Source organism: Agelaius tricolor, unplaced genomic scaffold (assembly GCF_023055355.1).
Source record: "Agelaius tricolor isolate 1412-34295 unplaced genomic scaffold, bAgeTri1.0.p SCAF_30, whole genome shotgun sequence".
NCBI classification, from domain to species: Eukaryota; Metazoa; Chordata; class Aves; order Passeriformes; family Icteridae; genus Agelaius; species Agelaius tricolor.
The window spans coordinates 4,231,177-4,254,566 of NW_027269290.1; the positions used below are offsets into that span (position 1 = coordinate 4,231,177).

Consider the following 23,390-nt stretch of genomic DNA (forward strand, 5'->3'; position numbering starts at 1 on the left):
CTTCAAACCTTTTTTTTTTTTTTTTAAAAAAAAAAGAGAAAAATTTAAAACCCCACTCGATTTTCTGGCCAAACCTGCAGAGGCCCAGGGCACACGGGGCTGATGGGGGAGAAGGTGCAAAGTGCTGGGGCACAGAGGTAGGACACGGAGAGCTCCCAGGCACGGGAATCCAGCGGCTCCGTGGCTCCAGGGGCTGTGAATTCCCTCTGCTGGGAGGGTTTGGTTCAGCAGCTGCACCTTCACCGTGTCCCTCACACGCTGGGAGCAGGAGCAGCCCCACCCAACCTGCAGGGACAAAAGGGTTCAGGTCAGATGTGGCCCTAAAAACAGGGCTGGATCCCCAGTTCCTGGGGGTTTGTCTTTTAAGAACTCCTGGATGTGCTGATCCATGAAAATCAGGATTTTAAAGAAGAGGGAGAGTGATTTTTTAGTGATAGGACAAGGGGGATGGCTTTAAAGTAAAAGAGAATTATCCCCGAATTTTGGCCAGGGATGTCCTCCACAAGCTGTTCATTGTATCAGGAATTACCTAAAATAAAGGAAATTTCTGAGGGTGAAGGTTTAGCTGGCACCTGGCTGGGAACCTCCTAAAACCATTCTGGACTTTCATTTTCCCAATACCATCCTGGGAGACAGCTCCATGAAAATCAGGATTTTAAAGAAGAGGGAAGTGACTTTTTAGTGACAGGACAAGGGGATGGCTTAGAACTAAAAGAGGAGAGATTTAGATGAGATATTGGGAAGGAATTGTGCATATTCCCATTGTCCATTTGCATTCAGAGCCTCGAGGAAAGGATGCAGAGGAGGAAAATCACAGGAGGGCGATTCCCAGCTTTTCTCAGCTTGAATAAATGGACAATGGGAATGTGTACAATTCCTTCCCCATATCTCATCTAAATCCTTCATCTTTTAGTTTAAAGCCACACCAACCACACCAACACCTCTTCTATCTGCAAACCCAGAGGTTTTCTTTAATTTGGGGGCTGGAAAACTTCTCCTGTGAGGAGCAACTGAAGGAGCTGGAGGTGTTTACCCTGGAGAAAAGGATGTGGTATTCCCATTCTCTGAACAGAGAGACACAATTCTCTCTGCCAGGACTTTTCCTGGGAAAGGCAGTAAGAAATCAAATAGAAGTAAGAATTGTTTTCTCTTCTCTCTCTGAGCTTTCTCAAATAGAAATAAGAATTGTTTTCTCTTCTCTCTCTGAACTTTCTCACTTCCTTCCCCAGGAAAAATCCTGGGAGAGAGAATGATGTCTCTCGATGTTCAGAGGATGTGAATGCCACAAAAAGAGGTTCTGGGGGAACTTTATTGCTCCCACCTCCCTGGAAGGAGGCTGTGCTGAGGGGGGAGCTGGTCTCTTCTCCCAGGTAACAAGTGACAGGACAGGAGGCCTCAAGTTGCACCAGGGGAGCTTTAAATTGGATATTAGGGTAAAAAAAATAATCACAGACTCTGGGTTTTGCAGAGGTTTTCATATAGAAAAATCTGTATCTAGTCCCCCACGGCAGTGAGCAGCAGTGAGTGCTGGGGAAAAGGGTGAAAAGAGGGGGATGAAATGATGGAGAAATCCTTGGCTAAAACTCCAAGAGAGAAGAATTCTGCTGCTGCCAGCCCGTGATGCAAACACGGGGCAAACCCCATGGGAGAGGGGCTGTGGCTGGGCCTGGTGGGTCCCAGAGAGCTCAGCCAGAGCCTCCAGCACAGCCTGGGTGGGAGAAGCGGGGTGGGGAGCAGGGACCCTGTGAGGAGCAGGGAAAGGAGCAGGGATCCTGTGAGGAGCAGGTGAGGAGCAGGGATCCTGTGAGGGGCAGGGATCCTGTGAGGAGCAGGGAGAGGAGGAGGGTGAGGAGCAGGGAGAAGAGCAGGGAGAGGAGCAGGTGAGGAGCAGGGAGAGGAGCGGGGATCCTGTGAGGGGCAGGTGAGGAGCAGGGAGAGGAGGAAGGATCCTGTGAGGAGCAGGTGAGGAGCAGGTGAGGAGCAGGGATCCTGTGAGGAGCAGGGATCCTGTGAGGAGCAGGGACCCTGTGAGGAGCAGGGAGAGGAGCAGGGAGAGGAGGAAGGATCCTGTGAGGAGCAGGTGAGGAGCAGGTGAGGAGCAGGGATCCTGTGAGGAGCAGGTGAGGAGCAGGTGAGGAGCAGGGATCCTGTGAGGAGCAGATGAGGAGCAGGGAGAGGAGGAGGTGAGGAGCAGAGATCCTGTGAGGAGCTGGTGAGGAGCAGGGAGAGGAGCAGGGAGAGGAACTGGAATCCTGCTGGGACCAGGGTGAGGAGCTGGGATCCTGTGAGGAGCAGGTGAGGAGCAGGGAGAGGAGGAGGGAGAGGAGGAAGGATCCTGTGAGGAGCAGGGTGAGGAGGAGGGATCCTGTGAGGGGCAGATGAGGAGCAGGGATCCTGTGAGGAGGAGGGATCCTGCTGGGACCAGGGTGAGGAGCTGGGATCCCGTGAGGAGCAGATGAGGAGCAGGGAGAGGAGGAGGGAGAGGAGGAGGGTGAGGAACTGGGATCCTGCTGGGAACAGGGTGAGGAACAGGGATGCTATGAGGAGCAGGGTGAGGAGCAGGATGAGGAGCAGGTGGGAGGAGCAGGGATCCTGCTTGGAGTAGGGTGAGGAGCAGAGTGAGGAGCAGGGATCCCACTGGGAGCAGCAGCCCGGGGTGCACTCACTCACTCACTCACTCACTCACTCACTCACTCACTCACTCACTCACTCACTCACGCTCTCACTCACTCACTCACTCACTCTCTCACTCACCTCTCGATGATGCTGTTGTTGAGCTGCAGATCGCAGGCGACCGACCTCATCTGCTCCAGCAGCTCCTGCATCCTGCAGGGACACAGCCAGCCCTCATTCCTGCATCTTTAGGGGAAAATACAGCCCCAATTCCTGCAGGGACACAGCCAGCCCTCATTCCTGCATCTTTAGGGGAAAATACAGCCCCAACTCCTGCAGGGACACAGCCAGCCCTCATTCCTGCATCTTTAGGGGAAAATACAGCCCCAACTCCTGCAGGGACACAGCCCTAGCTCCTGCATCCTTCAGGGGCAAATCCAGCCTCAATTCCTGCATCCTTTAGGGGCAGATCCAGCCCCAATTCCTGCATCCTTTAGGGGTAAATCCAGCCCCAATTCCTGCATCCTGCAGGGACAGATCCAGCCCCAATTCCTGCATCCTTTAGGGGCAAATCCAGCCTTAATTCCTGCATCCTTTAGGGGCAAATCCAGCCCAAATTCCTGCATCCTTTAGGGGCAGATCCAGCCCCAATTCCTGCATCCTTTAGGGGTAAATCCAGCCCCAATTCCTGCATCCTTAAGGGGCAGATCCAGCCCCAATTCCTGCATCCTTTAGAGGTAAATCCAGCCTTAATTCCTGCATCCTGCAGGGGCAAATCCAGCCCAAATTCCTGCATCCTTTAGGGGCAAATCCAACCCCAGTTCCTGCATCCTTTAGGGGCAGATCCAGCCCCAATTCCTGCATCCTTTAGGGGCAGATCCAGCCCCAATTCCTGCATCCTTTACGGGCAGATCCAGCCCCAATTCCTGCATCCTGCAGGGGCAAATCCAGCCCCAATTCCTGCATCCTGCAAGGGCAAATCCAGCCTTAATTCCTGCATCCTTTAGGAGCACATGCAGCCCCTCATTCCTGCATCCTGCAAGGGCAAATCCAGCCTTAATTCCTGCATCCTGCAGGGGTAAATGCAGCCTTAATTCCTTCAGAGACACATCCAGCCCTAATTCCTGCATCCTGTAGGGGCACATCCAGCCCCTCATTCCTGCAGGGGCACATCCAGCCCTGATTTCTGCACTGCTCAGCCCCTGTTTCCCATGGGAGCAGCTCCTGCTGAAGGGCTGGGATGCCCCACAGGACACGGAGCAGGGATCACACTGAGCAGGGCCACACGGAGCAGGGTCACACGGAGCAGGGTCACACCTTCCCAGCCCTGCAGACACAGAGCCCTCACCCCATTCCCAAGATGAGCAGCAGGAGGTTCTGTCCCCCCCTAAGGAGCTGGGCTGTCCCCAGACCCCTGTTCCCAAGGGTGGGAAATGGATTTGTAGAGAGTTCTTGGGGTCTAACAGAAGGCCCACACAGTATTCATCCCTATGAGATAAGAAACTCTGATTTAGAAATGATATGGAATAAGATAGATGTTGTTGAGAGGGAAATAGAGCTAGAAAAAAAGTTTCAAAAATGGCCTTACAAATAAAACTAAATACTTTGGAGAAATAGAACTATGAAAGATGTATTATAGTGGGACCCACAAGGGGCAGTTTTAGATGATTGGTTTTAAGGCATTTGCAGCATGGTGTGACAAAAAGTTAATAAGCTAAGAAATGCTTATGGTGTTTTGTAATCAGGAAATAGCTTCTGATTGTGCTGGTGTGAATTCTAGCACCTGTGTTGTCTCACCCTTCTCACGAGACTGAAACTGGAATAAAAGCTTTTAACTCTCAGTTTCCCCTTCCCTGAGTCACACAAAGGTATTTTCCAAGCCAAGGACTCACCTCAGAGCCATCTCCTGGCAGGCCTGGCTCAGGGGGACAGGGGGAGGCACAGGAGGGGCCAAATTCCATTGCTCCAGCTGGAGAAGCCTGTCCAGAGCCTGTGGAGATGGAGATGGAAATGGAGATGGAGATGGAGATGGAAATGGAGATGGAGATGGAGATGAAAATGGAGATGAAAATGGAGATGGAGATGGAGATGGAACTGGAGAGTGCTGGCAGTGCCACACCAGGGGCTGTCCTTGGGGCTGAGCCAGAGCCAAACAGCAGCACCCACAGAGTCACACCCAGCACTGCTCCAGAACAATTAAATAAATTAACCCAAGCACCAGCTCACTCCCAGGGGCTGTGCCCCAGCTCAGCAGCTCTGCCGTGGCAGCTGGAGGTGAAGCAGCATTTTCCTCCTGCTGCAATTCCCATTTATTGGGCACACACCCCCCTTGCCAGGCAATCCCTGGCACCAGCAGCACCTTGGCCAAAGGTTTCCCCATTCCCTGCTCACACAGTGGGACAAAACAGCACCTCCAGCCTGGATCACCCATAAAAAGGGGTTTAGGAACCCTGCAGGGCTCTCCTGCTGAGCCCAGGGGCTGCTGGGGAGGAGCAGGAGGAGCTGCAGCCCTGGACACCCACGCCCTGCAGGCAGTCCTGGCACTCCATCATCTCCACACTGCAGGCACTGATGCGGTTGCTGAGCCTCTTCAGGTGCCTCTTGATCTCACAAACTTTCCTGGAAAGAAGAGAAAATGAAGTCAGAACTCCCAGGCAATGCTTGGCATCATTAATTTATTTTATTTTATTTTATTTTTAGATTTTATTTTATTTTTTATTTTATTTTATATTTTATTTTATTTTTATTTTTATTTTATATTTTTATATTTTTTATTTTTTATTTTATATTTTATTTTTTATATCATATTATTTTATTTTATATTTTATTTATAGCTTATATTTAATTTTATTTTATATTTTATACTTTATTTTAATTTTATATTTTATTTATATTATATATTTTATAATATATAATATATATCATATATTATATATTATAATATTTTATAATATATAATAATATATAATATATAATAATATATATTTTATAATATATATAATATTTTATATTTTATATTTTATATTTTATATTTTATATTTTATTGTATTTTGTTTTATATTTTGCGTGTTTTAATTGCACGCTGCTTTCTGCAGAGCTGTCTGGATTCAAAATCCTGAAGGGAAGCAAATGAGTCAGGGCTTGCTGCAATTGCAGCTGCAGCAGCCACCATTAGGCCAGGTTATCCAAACAGCACTAAGAGCTAATTAATCAGGGAAAGTTGATTGTAAATGAGGCAGCTCAGACCTGTCAGTTCACCCAGCACAGACTGGGCCTCTTGTTCCTACCCAGAAAAGGCTCCTCACACCCAGCAGCCACACCAGGAGTTGAATTCAAAAAAAAATAAAAATGTTTGGTTTGGCTTTAAAAAAACAAAGGAAAGAATATTTCAGGTGAATGATCCAGCCCAAGTCCCCACAAAAACAAACACCGCCCCACAAACCCTGGCAGGAAACAAAACAGGACAATTAAAACTGAAGTAAGGAGAAATTAAAAATATCCAGCTGTGACTCATGGTGCTTTCTCCACAAGGACAGGAAAACAGGTACGAAAATACCTCAGGAAAACTTGGGGAAGGATTTTTCCTCCATGTGAGCAGAGGTAAAACCATTTTTAGTGTCCATTTTTAGTGTCCTGCACTGCATGGATTCTGTGGGGCTCCACATCCAGGGGGGAATCCCAATCCAAGAATTCCCACAGAAGCTGAGAGAGATTTCATTGCCTGGGTGTGATGAGGGGACTGCAGGACACAGCTCCTGTCCTCAGAGTGAAACCTGCCTCTGGTGAGGGCTGGCAGCAGGGAAAGCCCTGGTGGGACAAACTGGGAATGGGAATGGGAGAAGGATGGGAAAAAACTGGGGAAAAAACTGGGAAAAGAAAAATGGGAAAAGAAAAAGAACTGGGGAAAGGAAAAAAAAAATGGGAAAAGGAAAAGAACTGGAGAATGATGGGAAAAGACTGGGAAAAATCAGGGAAAAGAAAAAGAACTGGGGAAAAGAAAAAAACTGGCAAAAAGAAAAGAACTGGAGAAGGATGGGAAAAGACTGGGAAAAATCAGGGAAAAGAAAAAGAACTGGGGAAAAGAAAAAAACTGGCAAAAAGAAAAGAACTGGAGAAGGATGGGAAAAGACTGGAGGAAAAAACAGGGGAAAAAACTGGGAAAAGAAAAAGAACTGGGGAAGGAAAAAAACTGGGGAAAGGAAAAGAACTGGGGAAGGATGGGAAAAGACTGGAGGAAAAAACAGGGGAAAAAACTGGGAAAAGAACTGGGGAAAAGAAAAAAAAAACAGGGAAAAGACAAATAACTGGGACAGAAAAAAATGGGGAAAGAAAAAAACCTGGGATAGGGCAGGGAAAAGGCAGAGAGGGCCCAGGGACAGGGCAGACCCTGCCCTCAGCTCCTGCAGAAATTCTGAGCATCCAAACCAAACTTCCAGCCTAAAAATCCCCTCCGCTTGTCAATCCAGCCCAGGGCTACTCCCCAGCAGAAACAGGATCAAAAAATGGGTTTAATTGTAAGGAATTCCAGAAACTCCTCCTCCCTCCAGCCACAGGCAGCCCAGGAGGGGCTGCTCCTCTCCTTGCCATTAAATTCCAATTTTTGCAAGGTCCTCTCCCTGCCTGTTGCCACAGGCTGTGGATTGCCCTCAGTCACCACGGGGTAATTTGCTCTTTGCATTATTCCCCAAGCACTGCTCAGCAGAAAATCTTTCCCAGGGAGTGGGAAAATCCTTCCCATTTCTCTCTGTCTCGATGGCAATTCTGTCCCAATAAAATAAACTAAAATAACCTCTCCCCCCATGCCAGAGCTGCAAGTTTAGGGGATTTGGGGGCGTTTTAAAACATAAACTTTAAACAGCAGGGCAGAACTATGGCATAGGATCCAGCTGGGGTCACAGAGCTCTTGGAGGGTTTGTCACCCCTGTGCAGTCCCTCAGCAATTCCCAAAATTCCCATTTCCATCTTTCCACTGGATCACAGCAGACAGCACTTGGAAGCCCTGATCCTTGGTGGAGGGCTGTTATTATTATTATTATTATTATTATTATTATTATTATTATTATTATTATTACCAAAATATACAATTTAAATAATTATTTTAATATAAATTAACTTTAATATAAATTATTATTTTAATAGAAAATAATTTAATAAGCCTATACTAATTAATATAAAATTATTAATTTAAAATATTTTAATATAAAATTAATATTATTCTTTTAATAGAAAATATCATAATATAATATAATATAATATAATTCACATATTTTTATATTATATATTATAAATTATAGAAATTTATATATTATGTAATTTATATAATTTATATATTATGTAATTTATATAATTTATATATTATGTAATTTATATAATATTACATAAATTATATTATTATTGCAATATAAAATTCTGATAATTATTTGTAATATAAATTAATTTTAATATAAATTATTTTAATATAAAATATTTAATAAAACTATACTATTTTAATATAAAATAATTAAAATATTTTCATATAAAATTGATATTATTCTTTTAATAGAAAATATAATAGAACATTATAATATATTACTTATATATTTATATATTATAAATTATAGAAATTTATATATGATATTATTATTATTATTATTATTATTATTATTATTATTATTATTATTATTATTATTATTATTATTATCTTTTCCACTACAAAGTGGCCTGTCCCAAATCCCTGGGTGGGGCTGGTACCTCATTCTGCTGCTGTGCAGGGCCAGGGCCTCCTGGTACTGCTGGACGCAGTCATTCTGGAAAATGGACAGAACCCTCCTGGCCAGGTTCCCCAAATTCAGCCTAAAGCCAGGAATAAGAGAGAAAACACCATTATTTCCTTCAGTGTGCGAAAAGGAACATCACAGGGTGGAGAAAGAAAGGAGTTCCAGGGAAAACAAACCCTGGCTGTGATGGAGAGGGAGGTTTTGGGGGATACAAAATACAAAGAGAATTTTGGTTTTGGGGGATACAAAAAGCATTTGATACAAAAATACAAAATACCAAGAGCATGTCCCAAAATCCCCATTTCCATCTCCACGCTCCATCCTTAGCAGAGAGCACTTGGAAGCCCTGGATGCTCAGGAAAGAGTTACAGAGAAAACAAAATACCCCTGGAGAGGGACATTTTGGGGGATTCACCCCCTGTCCCCCACCCAGGGCACTGCTGAGCAGTCTCTGCCTTGGAGTTTAGGGCAAATGCTCAAGGTTAGACTGAGACAAGGGAGTCTGTGGAATTTCACCCTCCCTGCTGCAGCTTCAAGTGGGAATTTTGTTTCTTGCCTGTGCTGAACTCCCCCGGTTTGGGTGCAAACTGAAAGGTACCAAACCCCTCAGGCACTCCACAAGCACAGGGGGAAGCAGGGACACTTCCCAAATCACCATCTCAGTGCAAAAAAACCCCTTTTTTTGGTCTTTTGCTCACACAGACCAAGTCCTGAGTAAGCCCAGCCTGGGATGGGTTTGTCCCCTCAACCACCCCAAACCAGCTCCCTGTGCCCACCTCTGCTCCCACAGCCCCATCTGAGAGAGCTCAGGGCTTGAACCTTCCCTGGGAGAGCCCCTGCAAGGAGGAACCACACAGGAACCTCCAATTTTTAACAATTTTTAACCCTTTGGGGCCCACCCAGAGCCAGCAAGGGGCAGGTCCTGGGGAGGGGACAGGGTGGGACTCACTTATCCAGCTTGTGGATTTGCTCCTCGTTGTAGCTCAGCCCTGGGGAGGAAAAACAAGGTCACCACACATTTCCTGCAGACAGCCCAAGAAATGGGCAATTTCACTGCACACAGAGCTGGCTGAAGGGGATTTTCCTTGTGGATATTTTCTGTTCAGTTGAAGAAAGAATAGAGATAATTTCTCCCAGGCTGAGCCTGGGAATCTTAGAGGAGAGAATCCAAACAATTATTATTTCCCTTTCTATCACCATTGTTTATAGATACGGTTCTCCAGAGTGTGCCACTGCTGATTCACCAATAGTGTGAGAGGTTTTCACTTTGAGACCAATCAGGTCTTAAGTTCACCATTATTTCTATAAGAACTGTAAATTTCTAATAATAAAGTGGCTTTTCATACCTTTTGCATCATAGAGACAATGATAATTATTATCCAGCTGGGGGCTGCTACCACATTTCCTGGCTCAGCCCCCAGGGCAATGCCAGGACACAGAAACAGGAAAGCCCTGCAAGGTTCCATGAAGTCACTGCTGATCCCAGCAAACCCAAATCACCCATTTTCCCACGTGCAGGGCCATTCCTGCCTGGTGTCCCCAGCCCCAGCACTCACTCAGACACGTCCTGGCCTTCTTGAACTGCTTGTGGATCATCTGCATCTTCTCCAGGCAGCATTCCATCTGCTGGATGCTGCAACGGGGCAGGGAGGGGGTGAGGCTGGGCTGAAATCAGCATTTGGGCTGAAATCAGCATTTGGGCTGAAATCAGCATTTTGGAGGGAACTTATCCCTTTGGGGTGGGATGTGAATTCTGCTTTTCCCCTGCCTGTCTGTGAGCAGGGACATCGGCCCCTGTGTGTGTGTGTGGCACCCTTGGCAGGGGAACTGCTCCATTCTGTGGGGCTCTGCTGGCAAGGAGGAAAGTTTGACAGGGAAGTCTCACAGATGTGGGTGCTTGGCAGAAAGATTTTTGAATGTAGAGTCTGATGAAGGAATAGAGATGGAAGCAAGTTTTGATATAGAAGAAAGGAATTGCTGAGGCATTCTTACTGGATAACTAAAGAGGCAAAGGGTGTGTTAGTTAGAAGGGGTTTTTATGGCTTAGAGCAAAGGATAAACCCACCCCAAACAAGAAGATGTTTTTACCAAGCAGAAAGAGAGCACAGGCAAACAAGTCAGCAAATGGTGCAAATAGAAGAAAAGTCTCAGAATTTTCCACTGCAAGAAAACTGAAAAACAACTTCTAGCTTAAACTGTAATGTACTAACTTTGAGTGATTGGGGAACAGTAACAGGAATATGGTAATTATAGTAGTTATGATAGGCTATAGATAATAGTTAAGGTATAGATTGGTTCTACGGTATGAAGATGCTCAGCAAAGAAAAGTATAGAATGCATTGTGACCAAAATTAAAGTAAATAATGCATTGTGACCAAAAGAAAAGTATAGAATGCATTGTAACCAAACCCAAAGGGTCTCCAGGCCTGGCTGCAGCTGGAGCTGACAGCTGTGGGCACAGCTCTGTCACAACCCTGGACTGCTGTGACATCTTGGATGTAATAAACTGCATTTTGGAGACTGTCTAGAGTCCCACATCTCTCATTCAGGCTCTTACAGGGCTCCACATCCAGGGGGGAATCCCAATCCAAGAATTCCCACAGAAGCTGAGGGAGATTTCATTGCCTGGGTGGGATGAGGGGACTGCAGGACACAGCTCCTGTCCTCAGAGTGAAACCTGCCTCTGGTGAGGGCTGGCAGCAGGGAAAGCCCTGGTGGGACAAAAGCTGGGAATGGGAGAAGGATGGGAAAAAACTGGGACAGGGCAGGGAAAAGGCAGGGAGGGCACAGGGACAGGACAGATCCCGCCCTCAGCTCCTGCAGAAATTCTGAGCATCCAAACCAAACTTGCAGCCTAAAAATCCCCTCCACTTGTCAATCCAGCCCAGGGCTCCTGTGGGGACAGCCAGGTGGCACCAGGGATTGCCCCACACACCTCTTGTCCTCGTGCACTTGCTGCCTGTCCTTCACCAGCTCGGCCAAAATCCCATCCAGGGCCCCCTGGAAGTCAAAGATGCTGTGGGAGCACTGGGAGAGCTCCTCATCCACCTGCAGAGGAGGGGCAGAGGTTGGGACCAGCTGCTCTGAGAGCTCTGGGGGCTCCTGGGGCCGGGGATGCTCCTCACCCTCTGCAGCCTTGGCTTCACCACATCCAGCCCAGCTGGGGCCCTGCTGCCTGCAGGAACGGCCTCGTACCTGGGGAAGGCAGAAAATGGGGATTGCTGAAGGGGGATTAGTGCTGGCAAACAACTGGCACAGGGATCCACCCCGAGCTGGGGTCCTGGGGGCTGCAAAGGGATTTCCTTGGGCAGCAACCCAGATTTCAGAGCCACTGTCAGAACTCAGCGCATCCCTCTGGGTGTCCAGGGTTGCTGAGGACCCCACGGGGGGCTCAGAGACCCTGGCACACAGCCCAGAGCACCTGGGGACTTGATTGTGACCCCTGGAGCAAGTTACCAGCTTTGTATGAGGACCTGAAAGTCACACAGGTTTGAATGGTGTAATAACAAAATGATCACAGGGTGAAAATGTAGATTTTAGGATTTTTAGAATAAGGGTTTTGGGGACAAGATGGAGGAACTTGGGTGTGTCCAGCCTTTCTTCTTCTTCTTCTTCTTGTTCTCCATCTTCTGCAGTGATGTTGGCACTTTGGGATTGGTTTAGAGTAGAAGTGCACTGTCTAACACAGGTGATAGGTATTGGAAAGTAATTATAAATATGTTATATTTACAATAGAAGCTCACTGTCTAACATAGCTGATAGGTATTGGAAATTAATTGTAAATATGTTATATTTAGAGTAGAAGTGCACTGTCTAACACAGGTGATGGGTATTGGGAATTCAGTGTAAATATGTTATATGTAGTTTGTAGTATAAAAGGACAACACTGCCCTGAGAGTGGTCAGAGTGCCTGTGGCTGCCCTGCTGAGCAGACCTCGGCTGGGCAGAAAGAAAATTTTATAGATAAGAATTAATAAACAACCTCAAGACCGAAAAGTGAAGAGTCCAGACTCATTTTTCAGACACATGGGTGAAACAGAGACATCCTGCACATCTTGGGGCTGCAATTATCAACAGCAACCCAAGAAGCCACGAGATGCAAAGTGCTGATCTGGTAAAAACTCGCCCTGTTGAGTCCAATTTGTTCCAAAATTGTTGGTTTTACACCCACTGGCTTCAGGCCAGCTGGGAGGGTGTCTGTGTGCCAGGCTGAGCGTGGCACAGGGGCTAAGTCAGCAGAAATGTTCCTGCTGCAGAGCTGGAAGGGCTGGAAGAGCCAGAGCACCCAGCTGCAGCTCTGCTGCTCTTGGCACTCCAGCCCTGAGGGCTGCACTCAATGGGAACCACGTGTCCCCATTTTATTTTTTATTTATTTTTTTTTTATCCAGATGAAATGGAAATTAAGAGACTTTGCTAAATGGAATGAAAGAACAGCAACCCAGAGGCAAAGAATTTTCCACTATAACAACAACAAAAAAGCAGCAGAAAAATAAAATATCCGTGGGTTGCTTGAGATAAAATGGGTTCAGCTCGGCCCAGGGCAGCTGGGTGGGAAGGGGGGTGTGAGAAAGACTGAGGGCAGCCCAGGGTTCCTCCATAATTCAGTGAAGATTCTTGGAAGGAAATGGGACCTCTCCCCAGGGCTGGTGGGATGCTGGATCCCTGGGAATGCAGCTCAGCTCTCCAGGGTTGGTGATAGGGGCCAGATCCCCATGGGGTCATGGAGCTGGTGCCATCCTGCTCTTCATTTTATCCCAATTTTCTCATTTTTCCTTTCCCTGGAGCTGGTGCCATCCTGCTCTTTATTTGATCCCAATTTTCTCAGTTTTCCTTTCCCTGGAGCTGGTGCCATCCTGCTCTTTATTTGATCCCAATTTTCTCAGTTTTCCTTTCCCTGGAGCTGGTACCATCCTGCTCTTTATTTTATCCCAATTTTCTCAGTTTTCCTTTCCCTGGAGCTGGTACCATCCTGCTCTTTATTTTATCCCAATTTTCTCAGTTTTCCTTTCCCTGGAGCTGGTGCCATCCTGCTCTTTATTTTATCCCAATTTTCTGTTTTCCTTTCCCTGGAGCTGGTGCCATCCTGCTCTTTATTTTATCCCAATTTTCTCAGTTTTCCTTTCCCTGGAGCTGGCAGCAGCTCTGGCTCCTTCCTGCTCGAGGGCTGTAACAGTCAGAAAAGCCCAGAGCAGGAGCCAGAGTCAGGACTAACTCTGGCCTCCTGTGAAATCATTAAAAACTGAAGAAAAGAGGGACAAACAGCCAGAGTGACTCATTTCCCAGACAGTGAAAAAGCCTCCTACATCCACAATATCAACTTATTCCTGGCATTTTCCTTATTCCTGATTATCCAGGGCCTTTGAGAGCCCCTGTTCCAGCAATGCAAGATGTTTTCTATTACCATCCCTATGGCAGATTACCTTTGTCCAGTGGGCAGTTTGCTTTATCTCTCTCTGAGTGACCACAATCACTCCTCCCTTGGGAGGGGACCTGTGCTGATAACAGCCATTGAATGTCCCTGCATGGCTGATAAGAACTACAGCATCCCATTGGGAGATGTGAGCCCAGAGGGAGGAGCCAAGCATTCCTACCCGGATATAATCTGGAGATTCTGGAACACCAGCCAAGCATTCCTACCTGGATATAATCTGGAGATTCTGGAACACCAGCACAGCTTCTGCACTGGATTGCCCAGAGGAACAGCAGCTGCCTCTGCCCCTGGATCTTCAGAGGCAGAGACTGCACCTTTCTCCAGGATCCCTGCTCCAGCAGAACCAGCCCTGGCACTGCAGGAGGGCTGAGCCACAATTCCAATGGTTCTGCTGCCAGCACCCTGACCCACAGGGTGTCAGGCTGGGTTCTGACTCTGGCAGTGTTGGTTTGGTTTACTGCACTGTTTATTTTATCCTTTTATTTTTCTTCCTTATTAAAGAACCATTATTTCCTGCTCCCATATTTTTGCCTGAGAGCCCCTTAATTTAAAATTTCTAGCAATTTGGAGGGGTGAGGAGGGTTTACATTCTCCATTTCAGGGGAGGCTCCTGCCTTCCTTAGCAGACTCCTGTCTTTCCAAACCAAGACAGCCCCATATCCCCCCAGCACAGTCCAGCTCACTTACAGCACGTGTGTCTTCCCCATGGTGAGCTGCAGGCAGGTGAGCACGGAGTGAGCCCCTCTCCTCTGCTCCAAAATCCTGCAGCACTCTGTCCTCAGGGTCCCTCTGCCAAGAGAGAAAACACCCCCCCCAAGATGTGCTCCCTGAAACCACAGATCCATCCTGGGTGGGGATGGAGCTGGTGGCTTCTCTCAGGCTGCTCTGAGACACTGGGGGCTGGTGAACCTAAAATTGGGTGTGGCTGCTGCTTTTAGGGTCTCTCACCCTCTGTCCTGTCCCAAAAGGGGTGGGTAGGGCAGTGAAATTCATAATGGAATGGTTTGGGTTGGAAGGGACCTTAAAGCTTAAATTCCAAATCCCTGCCCTGGGCAGGAACACTTCCAATAGATGCACACAGTGATGACAATAATAAAATACAAAGGAAGGAAGGGAGGAAGGGAGGAAGGAATAATTCTGCTTTTTTCCTCAGCCTCTCCTAAACTGAAAAAAGTCACCCAAAAGGAACAAAGGAGGACAGGAGCATCCTCCCAACACCGAGGAGTTTTTCCTCCAGGTGCAGCCCCATGGGCACACAGAGCCCCTCCTGCCCTGCTCCCTCCAAGTCCCCCAGCGCCCCACCCCACCATCCCCACTGGTCTGCACTAGCAGGAAGAGGCTGAAAACCCCTTAACCCAGCAACCCCATAGCCCTGGCAGGCTGTGTGCCCCCTGTGCCCTGCCCAGCAGTGGCCCTGGCACTCACATCACCCAGTGCAGGCCCCTGGCCAGCAGCTCCCGGCCCCTCCGCAGCGCCTGCCCCACGCGCAGGGTCTGGTGAGCAGCACCCACGGCACTCTGCAAAGCAAAGGGCGCTGCCAGGGCCTGTGCCAGGCACAGGGCACTGCCAGCACACTGCCCTGGCACACACACCCACCTTGGCTGCACTGCAGTCGGCCACCACGTCCACCCTGGGCACGAACTTTGGGAATTCCAGCGCCGCTGCAAAGACAGGCGGGGTCGGGGGGTTTGCCACCAGCTGGGGGCTGTGGGCAGCTCCCACCCACCAGATAAACCCTGGGGACACTCAGGATTTCAGCCTCAGTGTTGGAGGCTCAGTGAAGCCCTCCAAGATACTTTGGGAGCGTGGATGAAGGCAGGAATTCCCAAAGCTCAGCATGGTGTGTGGCTGTGGAGCAGCAGCACATGGCAGGGGAAAACTGACCCTGAAATCCCCTAATCACACTGCAGGGACCAGAAACAGGACTGGGAATTGGCACTGGGAAGTGGCATCAGGATTGGGAATTGGCACTGGGAAACCAGTGCTCCTGCTGCTGGAAGTGGGGTCACTGCTGGGAATGGGGACTGGCACAGCCTGGCAGTGGGAAAAGCAACCAGTCTGGAGAATTGGGAACTCCAGTGGGAACTGGGATCCAGGTCAAACACTGCCCAGGCCCCAGGAGCTGGGATCACGCAGGAAATGGGAAATCTCTCAGGGTAATAACTGGAACAAATCCCTCTTCCAGCAGCCACTCCCTCTCCAGCCACACTCACGGTCTCGGTACCGGACCCCCACCACGTCCTCGGGCTGCTCTGAGGTGCTCAGCAAAGTCAGGGGGCTGCTCTCTGTGGTTTTGCAGAAATGATGAGCTTGTAGATTGGGATCCAGCTCATACAGGTGTCCTTCAAAAAAATATTCTTGATGGTGAGGGGCTATGTTTGTCTGTTTGAAGACGGCGTCTAAAAACTTGGTGGTACTGAAATGGAGAAAGAAGGGAAAGGATGGGGTTAAGCAAAGAGGTGAGCACACAGATTTCCATCCCTTTAGCAGCCTGCTGCCCTCAAAATACCAAGATGTTGATATTTTCTCTTAGCAAAATATCAGACAAGGTCAGCAGAGCCCCCTGAGGCTCTCAGTGTGCCCAGAGCTCTGCTAGTGCACTCCCAGCAAAGGCTGATTTGAGCCTGGTGTGTTTTAACCTGCCTTGGGAGCAGTGCAAAGGGCACAGTGGTGCCCCCAGGTTCTGCTGTTGAAGCGAGGGGAACTCACAGCTCCATTCCCAAATCCCAAATGAATCCCTATCCCAGCCTTACGTGTTGTAGGAGTGGATGTAGATGCGGTGGGAGGACGCCTGCTGCAGGGAGAACACGTCCACCACCATCCTGTGCAAAATGTCGTTGGTTCCTGCAAAAAACTGGTCGAATCCCCAGCATTTCTCCTGATCCACCTCCAGGATATTCGCCAGGATGGGGATCAGCTGGTCCTTCAGCCCCCTGCAGCAGCAAGGGAAGTTTTGTATTTGGGTTGCCTCCAGACAAAGGAAGGAATGACGAATCTGACTCCAAGAATGATGAATCTGTTCTCAGAAGGCTAATTTATTATTTTATGATTATATTATATTAAAGAATACTAAACTAAACTATACTAAAGAATACAGAAAGGATAAAGACAGAAGGCTAGAAAGCTAATAATGAAATTATGAAAAGATAATAATGAAAACTCATGGCTCCTGCCAGAGTCCTGACACAGCTGGGCCCCAATTGGCCAAAGAGCCAAAACAGCTCACATTAAACCAATCAAACAATCACCTGTGGGTAAACAATCCCCAAACACATTCCAGATGAGCAAAACACAGGAGAAGCAAATCAGACAATTATCATTTTCCTTTTCCTCTGAGGCTTCTCAGCTTCCCAGGAGAAAAGTCCTGGGCAAAGGGATTTTTCCAGAAAACATGAATGCCACAGGGAAGAAGAGAAGTTTGATGGGCTGGTGTAACCCTGAGTCACAAACACTGCCCTGCACCCCCTTTTCCTGTCTGGAAAGCAGAGATGTGCTCTGAAAGCTGTGACAGCTGAAGATGAAAAGTTCCAGCGCCTTGTTAACCCCTCCTGTGCTGCCTGGGGACACCCAGCCCCAGCAGGGGACACTCACGTGGAGAGGCGGCAGGTGATGGGCAGCTCGTAGCTCCACTCGATGCTCCCGTTCTCCTGCCTCTGGATCCCTGCAATGGCCCCAGGAGGCTTCTCCGTGGTGATTTTGTACCTGTGGGAAGGTACAAAATCACCTTTTTTTGCTGCTGACTCGAGCCAAGCGAGCTCTGTTTGGGCACCGAGTCCCTCAGGTGGAAGGAAAGGGCAGAGCGTGGATGTGCTGGGAAAAACATGATTCACTGAGGGAAAAGGAAGTGCCCAGAGGGAAAATCCTGCAAGGAACAGTCAGAACCTTCCATTAACCCTGCCTCCCCTTCCAGCTGTTTAGCCAGGAGGACTTGGGAATGCATCTTACAGAATCCCAGAGTTATCTGGGTTGGAAGGTGTGGTGGTGTTTGAGGGTCTGCAGGACAAGGGAAGAGATGAGAATCTTGACTCCACGTTTCAGAAGGCTGATTTATTATTTTTTGATATATATTATATTAAAAGAAAATTATATACTAAGAAGAAAATATCATATATAAAAATTGTAAAATATATAAAAATATATACAACCATATAATGTATAATAATATATAATATATTATATATAATAATATATTATACATAATAATATAATATATAATAATATTATATATATAATAATATAATATATAAAATATATATAAAAAGAAAATATAATGTACTAAAAGAAAATGATATACTAAAACTATACTAAAGAAAGAGAAAGGAGACATCAGAGGGCTAGAAAAGAATGCATAATAAAATCTTGTGACTGACTAGAGTCCGACACAGCTGGACTGTGATTGGCCATTAATTAAAAACAATCACATGAGACCAATCAAAGATGCATCTTTGGCTGGTAAACCATCTCCAGACCACATTCCACAGCCATCAGATAGTTATTGTTTACATTTCTTTTCTGAGGCTTCTCAGGAGAAAAATCCTAGAGAAAGGATTTTTCAGAAAATACGTCTGTGACAGGAAGGAACCTTAAAGATCACCTGATTCCAACCCCCTGCTATGGGCAGGGATGCCAGTGTTCCACCCCAGCATCCCATTTGGAGGGAAAACGTGGCAAATGGGACATGGATTCTTCCCCACACTCCCCACACTCCCCTTGGCAGGGCTTTGAGGCCAGGTGGGGTTAAAGCAGAGCGAGGCACCCTCAGCACAGCCCCAGCTCCCCAGCACAGCTGGCAGGGCACCTACATGATCTCCTTGTTCCTGCGGGGTCCCCCGAAGGGCACGAAGGGCAGGCTGCCGGTGGCAGCGTGGTAGAAGGTGACACCGATGCTCCAGAGGTCCACGGTGACACCAAAGGCCTTCTGTGGTGGCTTGCGCAGCACGGCCCGCTCGTACACGTCAGGGTGCTGGGGGCACACAGACACGGTCCTGGCTGAGAAACAGCACCTGGAACACAGCTCTGGGTCCCCCCAAAAACCTCTAACACAGCTCTGGGTCCCCCCAAAAACCTCTAACACAGATCTGGGTCCTGGCTGAGAAACAGCACCTGGAACACAGCTCTGGGTCCTGGCTGAAAAATATCAACTGGGACACAGCTCTGGGTCCCCCCAAAAACCTCTAACACAGATCTGGGTCCTGGCTGAAAAATATCAACTGGGACACAGCTCTGGGTCCTGGCTGAGAAACAGCACCTGGAACAGAGCTCTGGGTCCTCCCAAACACTTCTAACAAACCCTGTGTCCTCCCCAAAAAACATCACCTGGAACACAGCTCTGGGTCCCCCCAAAAACCTCTAACACAGCTCTGGGTCCTGGCTGAGAAACATCAACTGGAACAGAGCTCTGGGTCCTGGCTGAAAAACATTACCTTTAACAGAGCTCTGGGTCCTCCCCAAAAAACATCACCTGGAACACAGCTCTGGGTCTTCCCCAAAACCTCTAACAGAGCTCTGGGTTCTGCCCAAAAACCTCTAACAGAGCTCTGGGTCCTCCCCAAAAAACATCACCTGGAACATAGCTCTGGGCCCTCCCCCCTCAAAAATTCACCTCCAACAGAACTCTGGGCCCTCCCCAAAAACCATCACCTGGAACACAGCTCTGGGCCCTCCCCGAAAAAAAATCACTTCTAACAGAGCTCTGGCTCCTCCCAAAAACCATCACCTGGAACACAGCTCTGGCTCCTCCAAGAACCATCACCTGCAACCCTGCCACAAAGCACCGAGCCCCTGCCCTTCCAAAAACACAGATGAGGCTCTGCCAGTGACTCAGCTGCAGGACTGAGGGACAGGGCCCAGCCTCCCCCAGGACTCCCAGGGCCACCAGCCCGGCACGTGCCCTCCTCACCAGGTACTCCTCTGTCCCATAGACGGACACAAACTTCTCATCATCCTCCAGCTCCCGGGCGGCTCCGAAATCCGTCAGTTTGTAGATGCTCTGCCCGTCCTCCCCCACCAGCCTCATGATGTTGCCGGGTTTGATGTCCCTGTGCACGACACCATTCTCACGCAGGTGGTTCATCCCTGCCACTGGCACAAGGGGGAGGCAGAAATTCATCCGTGGGGCTGGGCCACAGGGGGGGCCAGTTTGAGTTTAGGGATGAGAAAAGGGCTGGAGAGGGGGTAAATGCCGTGGTGGTTGTTGGAACAAGGTGCATCCCTCTGGGTGTCCAGAGTTGCTGAGGACCCCGCCGAGGGGCTCGGAGACCCTGGCACGCACAATACCTCACAAAATACCCAATACCTCACAAAATACCCAATACCTCACAAAATTTTCTAACAGTTACCATGCCTTCTGATACTTTGTTGGGACAGGACTTACCTGCTCCTGTATCAACCAAAAATTCAAATTCTTCGTTTAGAGGTCCCACTTCAAAGTTTACCAAGGGCTCCTCTAGATGTTGCATCGGATCCCTTAAAGTGTAAAGCCCTTGACACCCCTAATTGTCACCTCTGAGAACCCTCTCTAAGGCTTGTTGTTCCCTGGCTATTGCTTCATCGAGACTGAGCATTTTACAAGCCCTCCTAACATGTCCAGTTTCTCCACAATAATCCCAGAGCACCTGGGGATTTGATTATGACCCGTGGAGCAAATTACCAGCTTTGTATGAGGACCTGAAAACCACAGAAGTTTTAGCAGTCTAATAATAAAATTATCACAGGGTGAAAATGTAGATTTTAGGATTTTTAGAATAAGGGTTTTGGGGACAAGATGGAGGGATCTGGGCGTGTCCAGCCTTTCTTCTTCTTTTTCTTCTTGGTCTCCATCTTCTGCTGTGATGTTGGCACTGTGGGATTGGTTTAGAGTAGAAGTGCACTGTCTAACATAGGTGATGGGTATTGGGAATTAAGTGTAAATATGTTATATGTAGTTTGTAGTATAAAAGGACAACACTGCCTCAGGGGCGGTCAGAGTGCCTGTGGCTGCCCTGCTGAGCACACCTCAGCTGGGCAGAAAGAAAATTTTATAGATAAGAATTAATAAACAACCTCAAGAGCGAAAAGTGAAGAGTCCAGACTCGTTCTTCAGATGCACGGGTGAAGCAGAGACACCCTGCACATCTCAGGGCAGCAATTAACAACCAAAACCCGAGAGGTGTTTGCACTTAGATGGGGATCAGTGTGACTGGGGGGATGGAGAGGATGAGGACATGGCAGGGCACAGCTCCTTGGCACAGAAGCTCCCCAGAGCAAGGAGAAACCCTCAACACTGAGCTCAACCCCACCCTGTTCAGGGCTGCAGTTCCCGACCCCTCACTCCATTGCCCAGGGCTGCTGCCTGCAGGGTCCCACCAGCCCCCAGCTGGAAGGGTCCCAATCCCTGCTGTGGTCCCTGAGCCCCCCACTCACCCACACACTGCAGCACGATGAGGAACTCGGACTCAGCCAGGCCAAAGGCATTGGCTGGGTCTTCCAGCACGTTCAGCAGGCTGCCACTGGAGCAATATTCCATCACCAGCACCTTCTGCTTGCTGCTGCCCTGCGGGGGGACCAGGGCAGGGCTCAGCCAGCCCCGTGTCCCCCCCAGGTGCCCTCCCTTGGCTGGGGAGCCCCGGGATTTCCCACTCACTGTCTCCTCCACGGCGAATAATTTGACAATGTTTTTGTGGTTCAGCTTCCGCAGCATCTCGAACTCTCTCACCTGCACCTCCTGGGGCCGCAGGTAGCTGGCACTGTTAAACACCTTCACAGCGACCAGCTCCCCCGATTTCTGGGAAAAAAGAGCAAAAAAGAGGGAATGAAAACACCAAGTGATGCCATTCACGTGCGAAGCGGCTCCAGGAGCTCTGTCCCGGCTCCCACTGGGGGTGTAAACGATGAAATGATGAAATGACGCCTCTGCAGCGCTCGGCTGCACAAACAAACCGCTGTTATTCACCTCCCTGCCCTTCCTGTCCCGGCACCCACGTGCTGAGTGTCGCTGTGTTTATCCGGCCCCACAAAGAGTTCCCATCTGCAGCCCGGGCCGGCGGCTCCCCGAGGGATGGGGATGTTCCCAGCCCGCGCCCGCAGTTTGCTTAATAAACTTCAAAGGCTGCTGAGGAGGAGGAGGAGGAGGAGGAGAGCCCGCTCCAAGCCCGGCAAGTGTTTGCACGAAGTATGCAAATGGCCAAGGATGGGGTTTTCAAAAGCTCTGGGCATTCCCCGGGAAGCAGCAGCTCCTTCCCCCTGCGCCAGAAGGAGCCGGGGAGCGCCCCAAAAGCCGCCCCCGACCCGCAGAGCAGGGGAAGGAGCCCCGTGGAAAGTGAAAATAAAAGGCAAAGCAGCGCCTCTCAGCCTAGAGGCATGGTCCAATGTTTGGAGGTGTTGCTTTGCTCCAAGGTCGCCCCAACCGACAAACCCAGAGCAGCAGCTTCTGTGTCGGTGAAGCCGGTGGGTGAGTGTGTGTTCTAAGGTGGCTGCTGGTTTTGCAGTTCCACAGGGTCTTCCACAGGGTCTTATGGGTTTATCCCTGCTTTTGCACAGGGAGATCAAACAAAACAAAACGCAAACTGCGCCTGAGGTGCGAGGATGCCCGGGAGGGCGAGCGGAGCGGGGCTCGGGCAGGGATGGGGGCACCGGGGCTCCGCACTTTGGGGTTCCTGCCCCCCCAGCCGCCCCCGCTCACCTTGTTGCGAGCTTTGTAGACAGAGGCCGTGGCCCCCTGGCCCAGGAGGTCCTCGGTGCTCCACAGGTAGTTGGGGGTGCTCTGCATGTCCGGTGAGGTTTATCCCACCGAGCCCCTCCGGGAAGCGCGGCAGATGCAGGGTGGGATGCAGGGTGGGATGCAGGATACGGGGCCGAGGCTGAGCATGGACGAGCCCGCAGCGCTGCCCGAAGCCCCAGAAGCCCCAGAAGCCGCGGGCCGTGCCGGGGCTGGCAGCAGGAGCCCGGCGGATGCCGGAGCTCGGAGCGGAGCAGCGCGGGGCGAGAGGCGCCTCCCCGGCCGGGAACTGAAACCCGCGGATTGCAAAACCCGCCCGGCGAGCACGGCCACGCTGCAGGAGGAAACGCCTCAGCTTCCTGCTCGAGAGAAAACTTCCCTGCCGGGCAGCCATGCCCGGGCACACCGGGCAGCAATCCCCGGGCACACCGGGCAGCAATCCCCGGAGCACCTGGGCTGCCGTCCCTGGGTACAGCGAGCAGCCATGCCCGGGCACACCGGGCAGCAATCCCCGGGCACACCGGGCAGCAATCCCCGGAGCACCTGGGCTGCCGTCCCTGGCACACCGGGCAGCAATCTCCGGAGCACCCGGGCTGCCATCCCTGGGCACCTGGGCAGCCATCCCCGGGCACCCGGGCAGCAATCCCCGGGCATGCTGGGCAGCCATCCCCGGGCATGCTGGGCAGCCATGCCCTGGGCACGCCGGGCAGTCATCCCCCGGCACCGGAGCTGCCATCCCCCGGAGCACCTGGGCTGCCATCCCTGGGTACAGCGAGCAGCCATGCCCGGGCACACCTGGCTGCCATCCTCCGGAGCACCTGGGCATCTATACCCCGGAGCACCTGGGCTGCCATCCCTGGGTACAGTGGGCAGCCATGCCCCGGCATCCGGGCTG

General features: G+C 49.7%; 1 protein-coding gene across 1 annotated transcript; it reads right to left on the reverse strand.

Annotated features, from left to right (window-relative positions):
• IKBKE (inhibitor of nuclear factor kappa B kinase subunit epsilon) lies at positions 1–22,767 on the reverse strand. Its single transcript, XM_071450235.1, has 20 exons — positions 22,460–22,767; positions 21,422–21,562; positions 21,202–21,331; positions 19,700–19,881; positions 18,603–18,763; positions 17,392–17,502; positions 16,554–16,733; positions 16,014–16,216; positions 15,397–15,461; positions 15,226–15,317; positions 14,488–14,589; positions 11,495–11,564; positions 11,305–11,417; positions 9,926–10,002; positions 9,319–9,358; positions 8,344–8,445; positions 5,136–5,232; positions 4,506–4,603; positions 2,755–2,826; positions 1–285 (listed from the first exon to the last, which is right to left on the reverse strand). The coding sequence occupies exons 1-20, from the start codon at positions 22,544–22,546 to the stop codon at positions 252–254; spliced, it is 2,157 nt and encodes a 718-aa protein (XP_071306336.1). The 5' UTR covers positions 22,547–22,767; the 3' UTR covers positions 1–251.
• Between the last annotated feature and the right edge of the window lie 623 nt (positions 22,768–23,390).

Bases quoted from the DNA above. Each gene is read 5' to 3' on its own strand.
- IKBKE (XM_071450235.1), bottom strand. From the start codon at position 22,546: ATGCAGAGCACCCCCAACTACCTGTGGAGCACCGAGGACCTCCTGGGC. The intron at 17,503-18,602 runs GTAGGTGCCCTG...ACCTTCCCACAG, and splicing joins CGCAGGAACAAGGAGATCAT to GTACAAAATCACCACGGAGA. The intron at 11,565-14,487 runs GTAAGTGAGCTG...TGCCTTCCCCAG, and splicing joins ATGGGGAAGACACACGTGCT to GTACGAGGCCGTTCCTGCAG.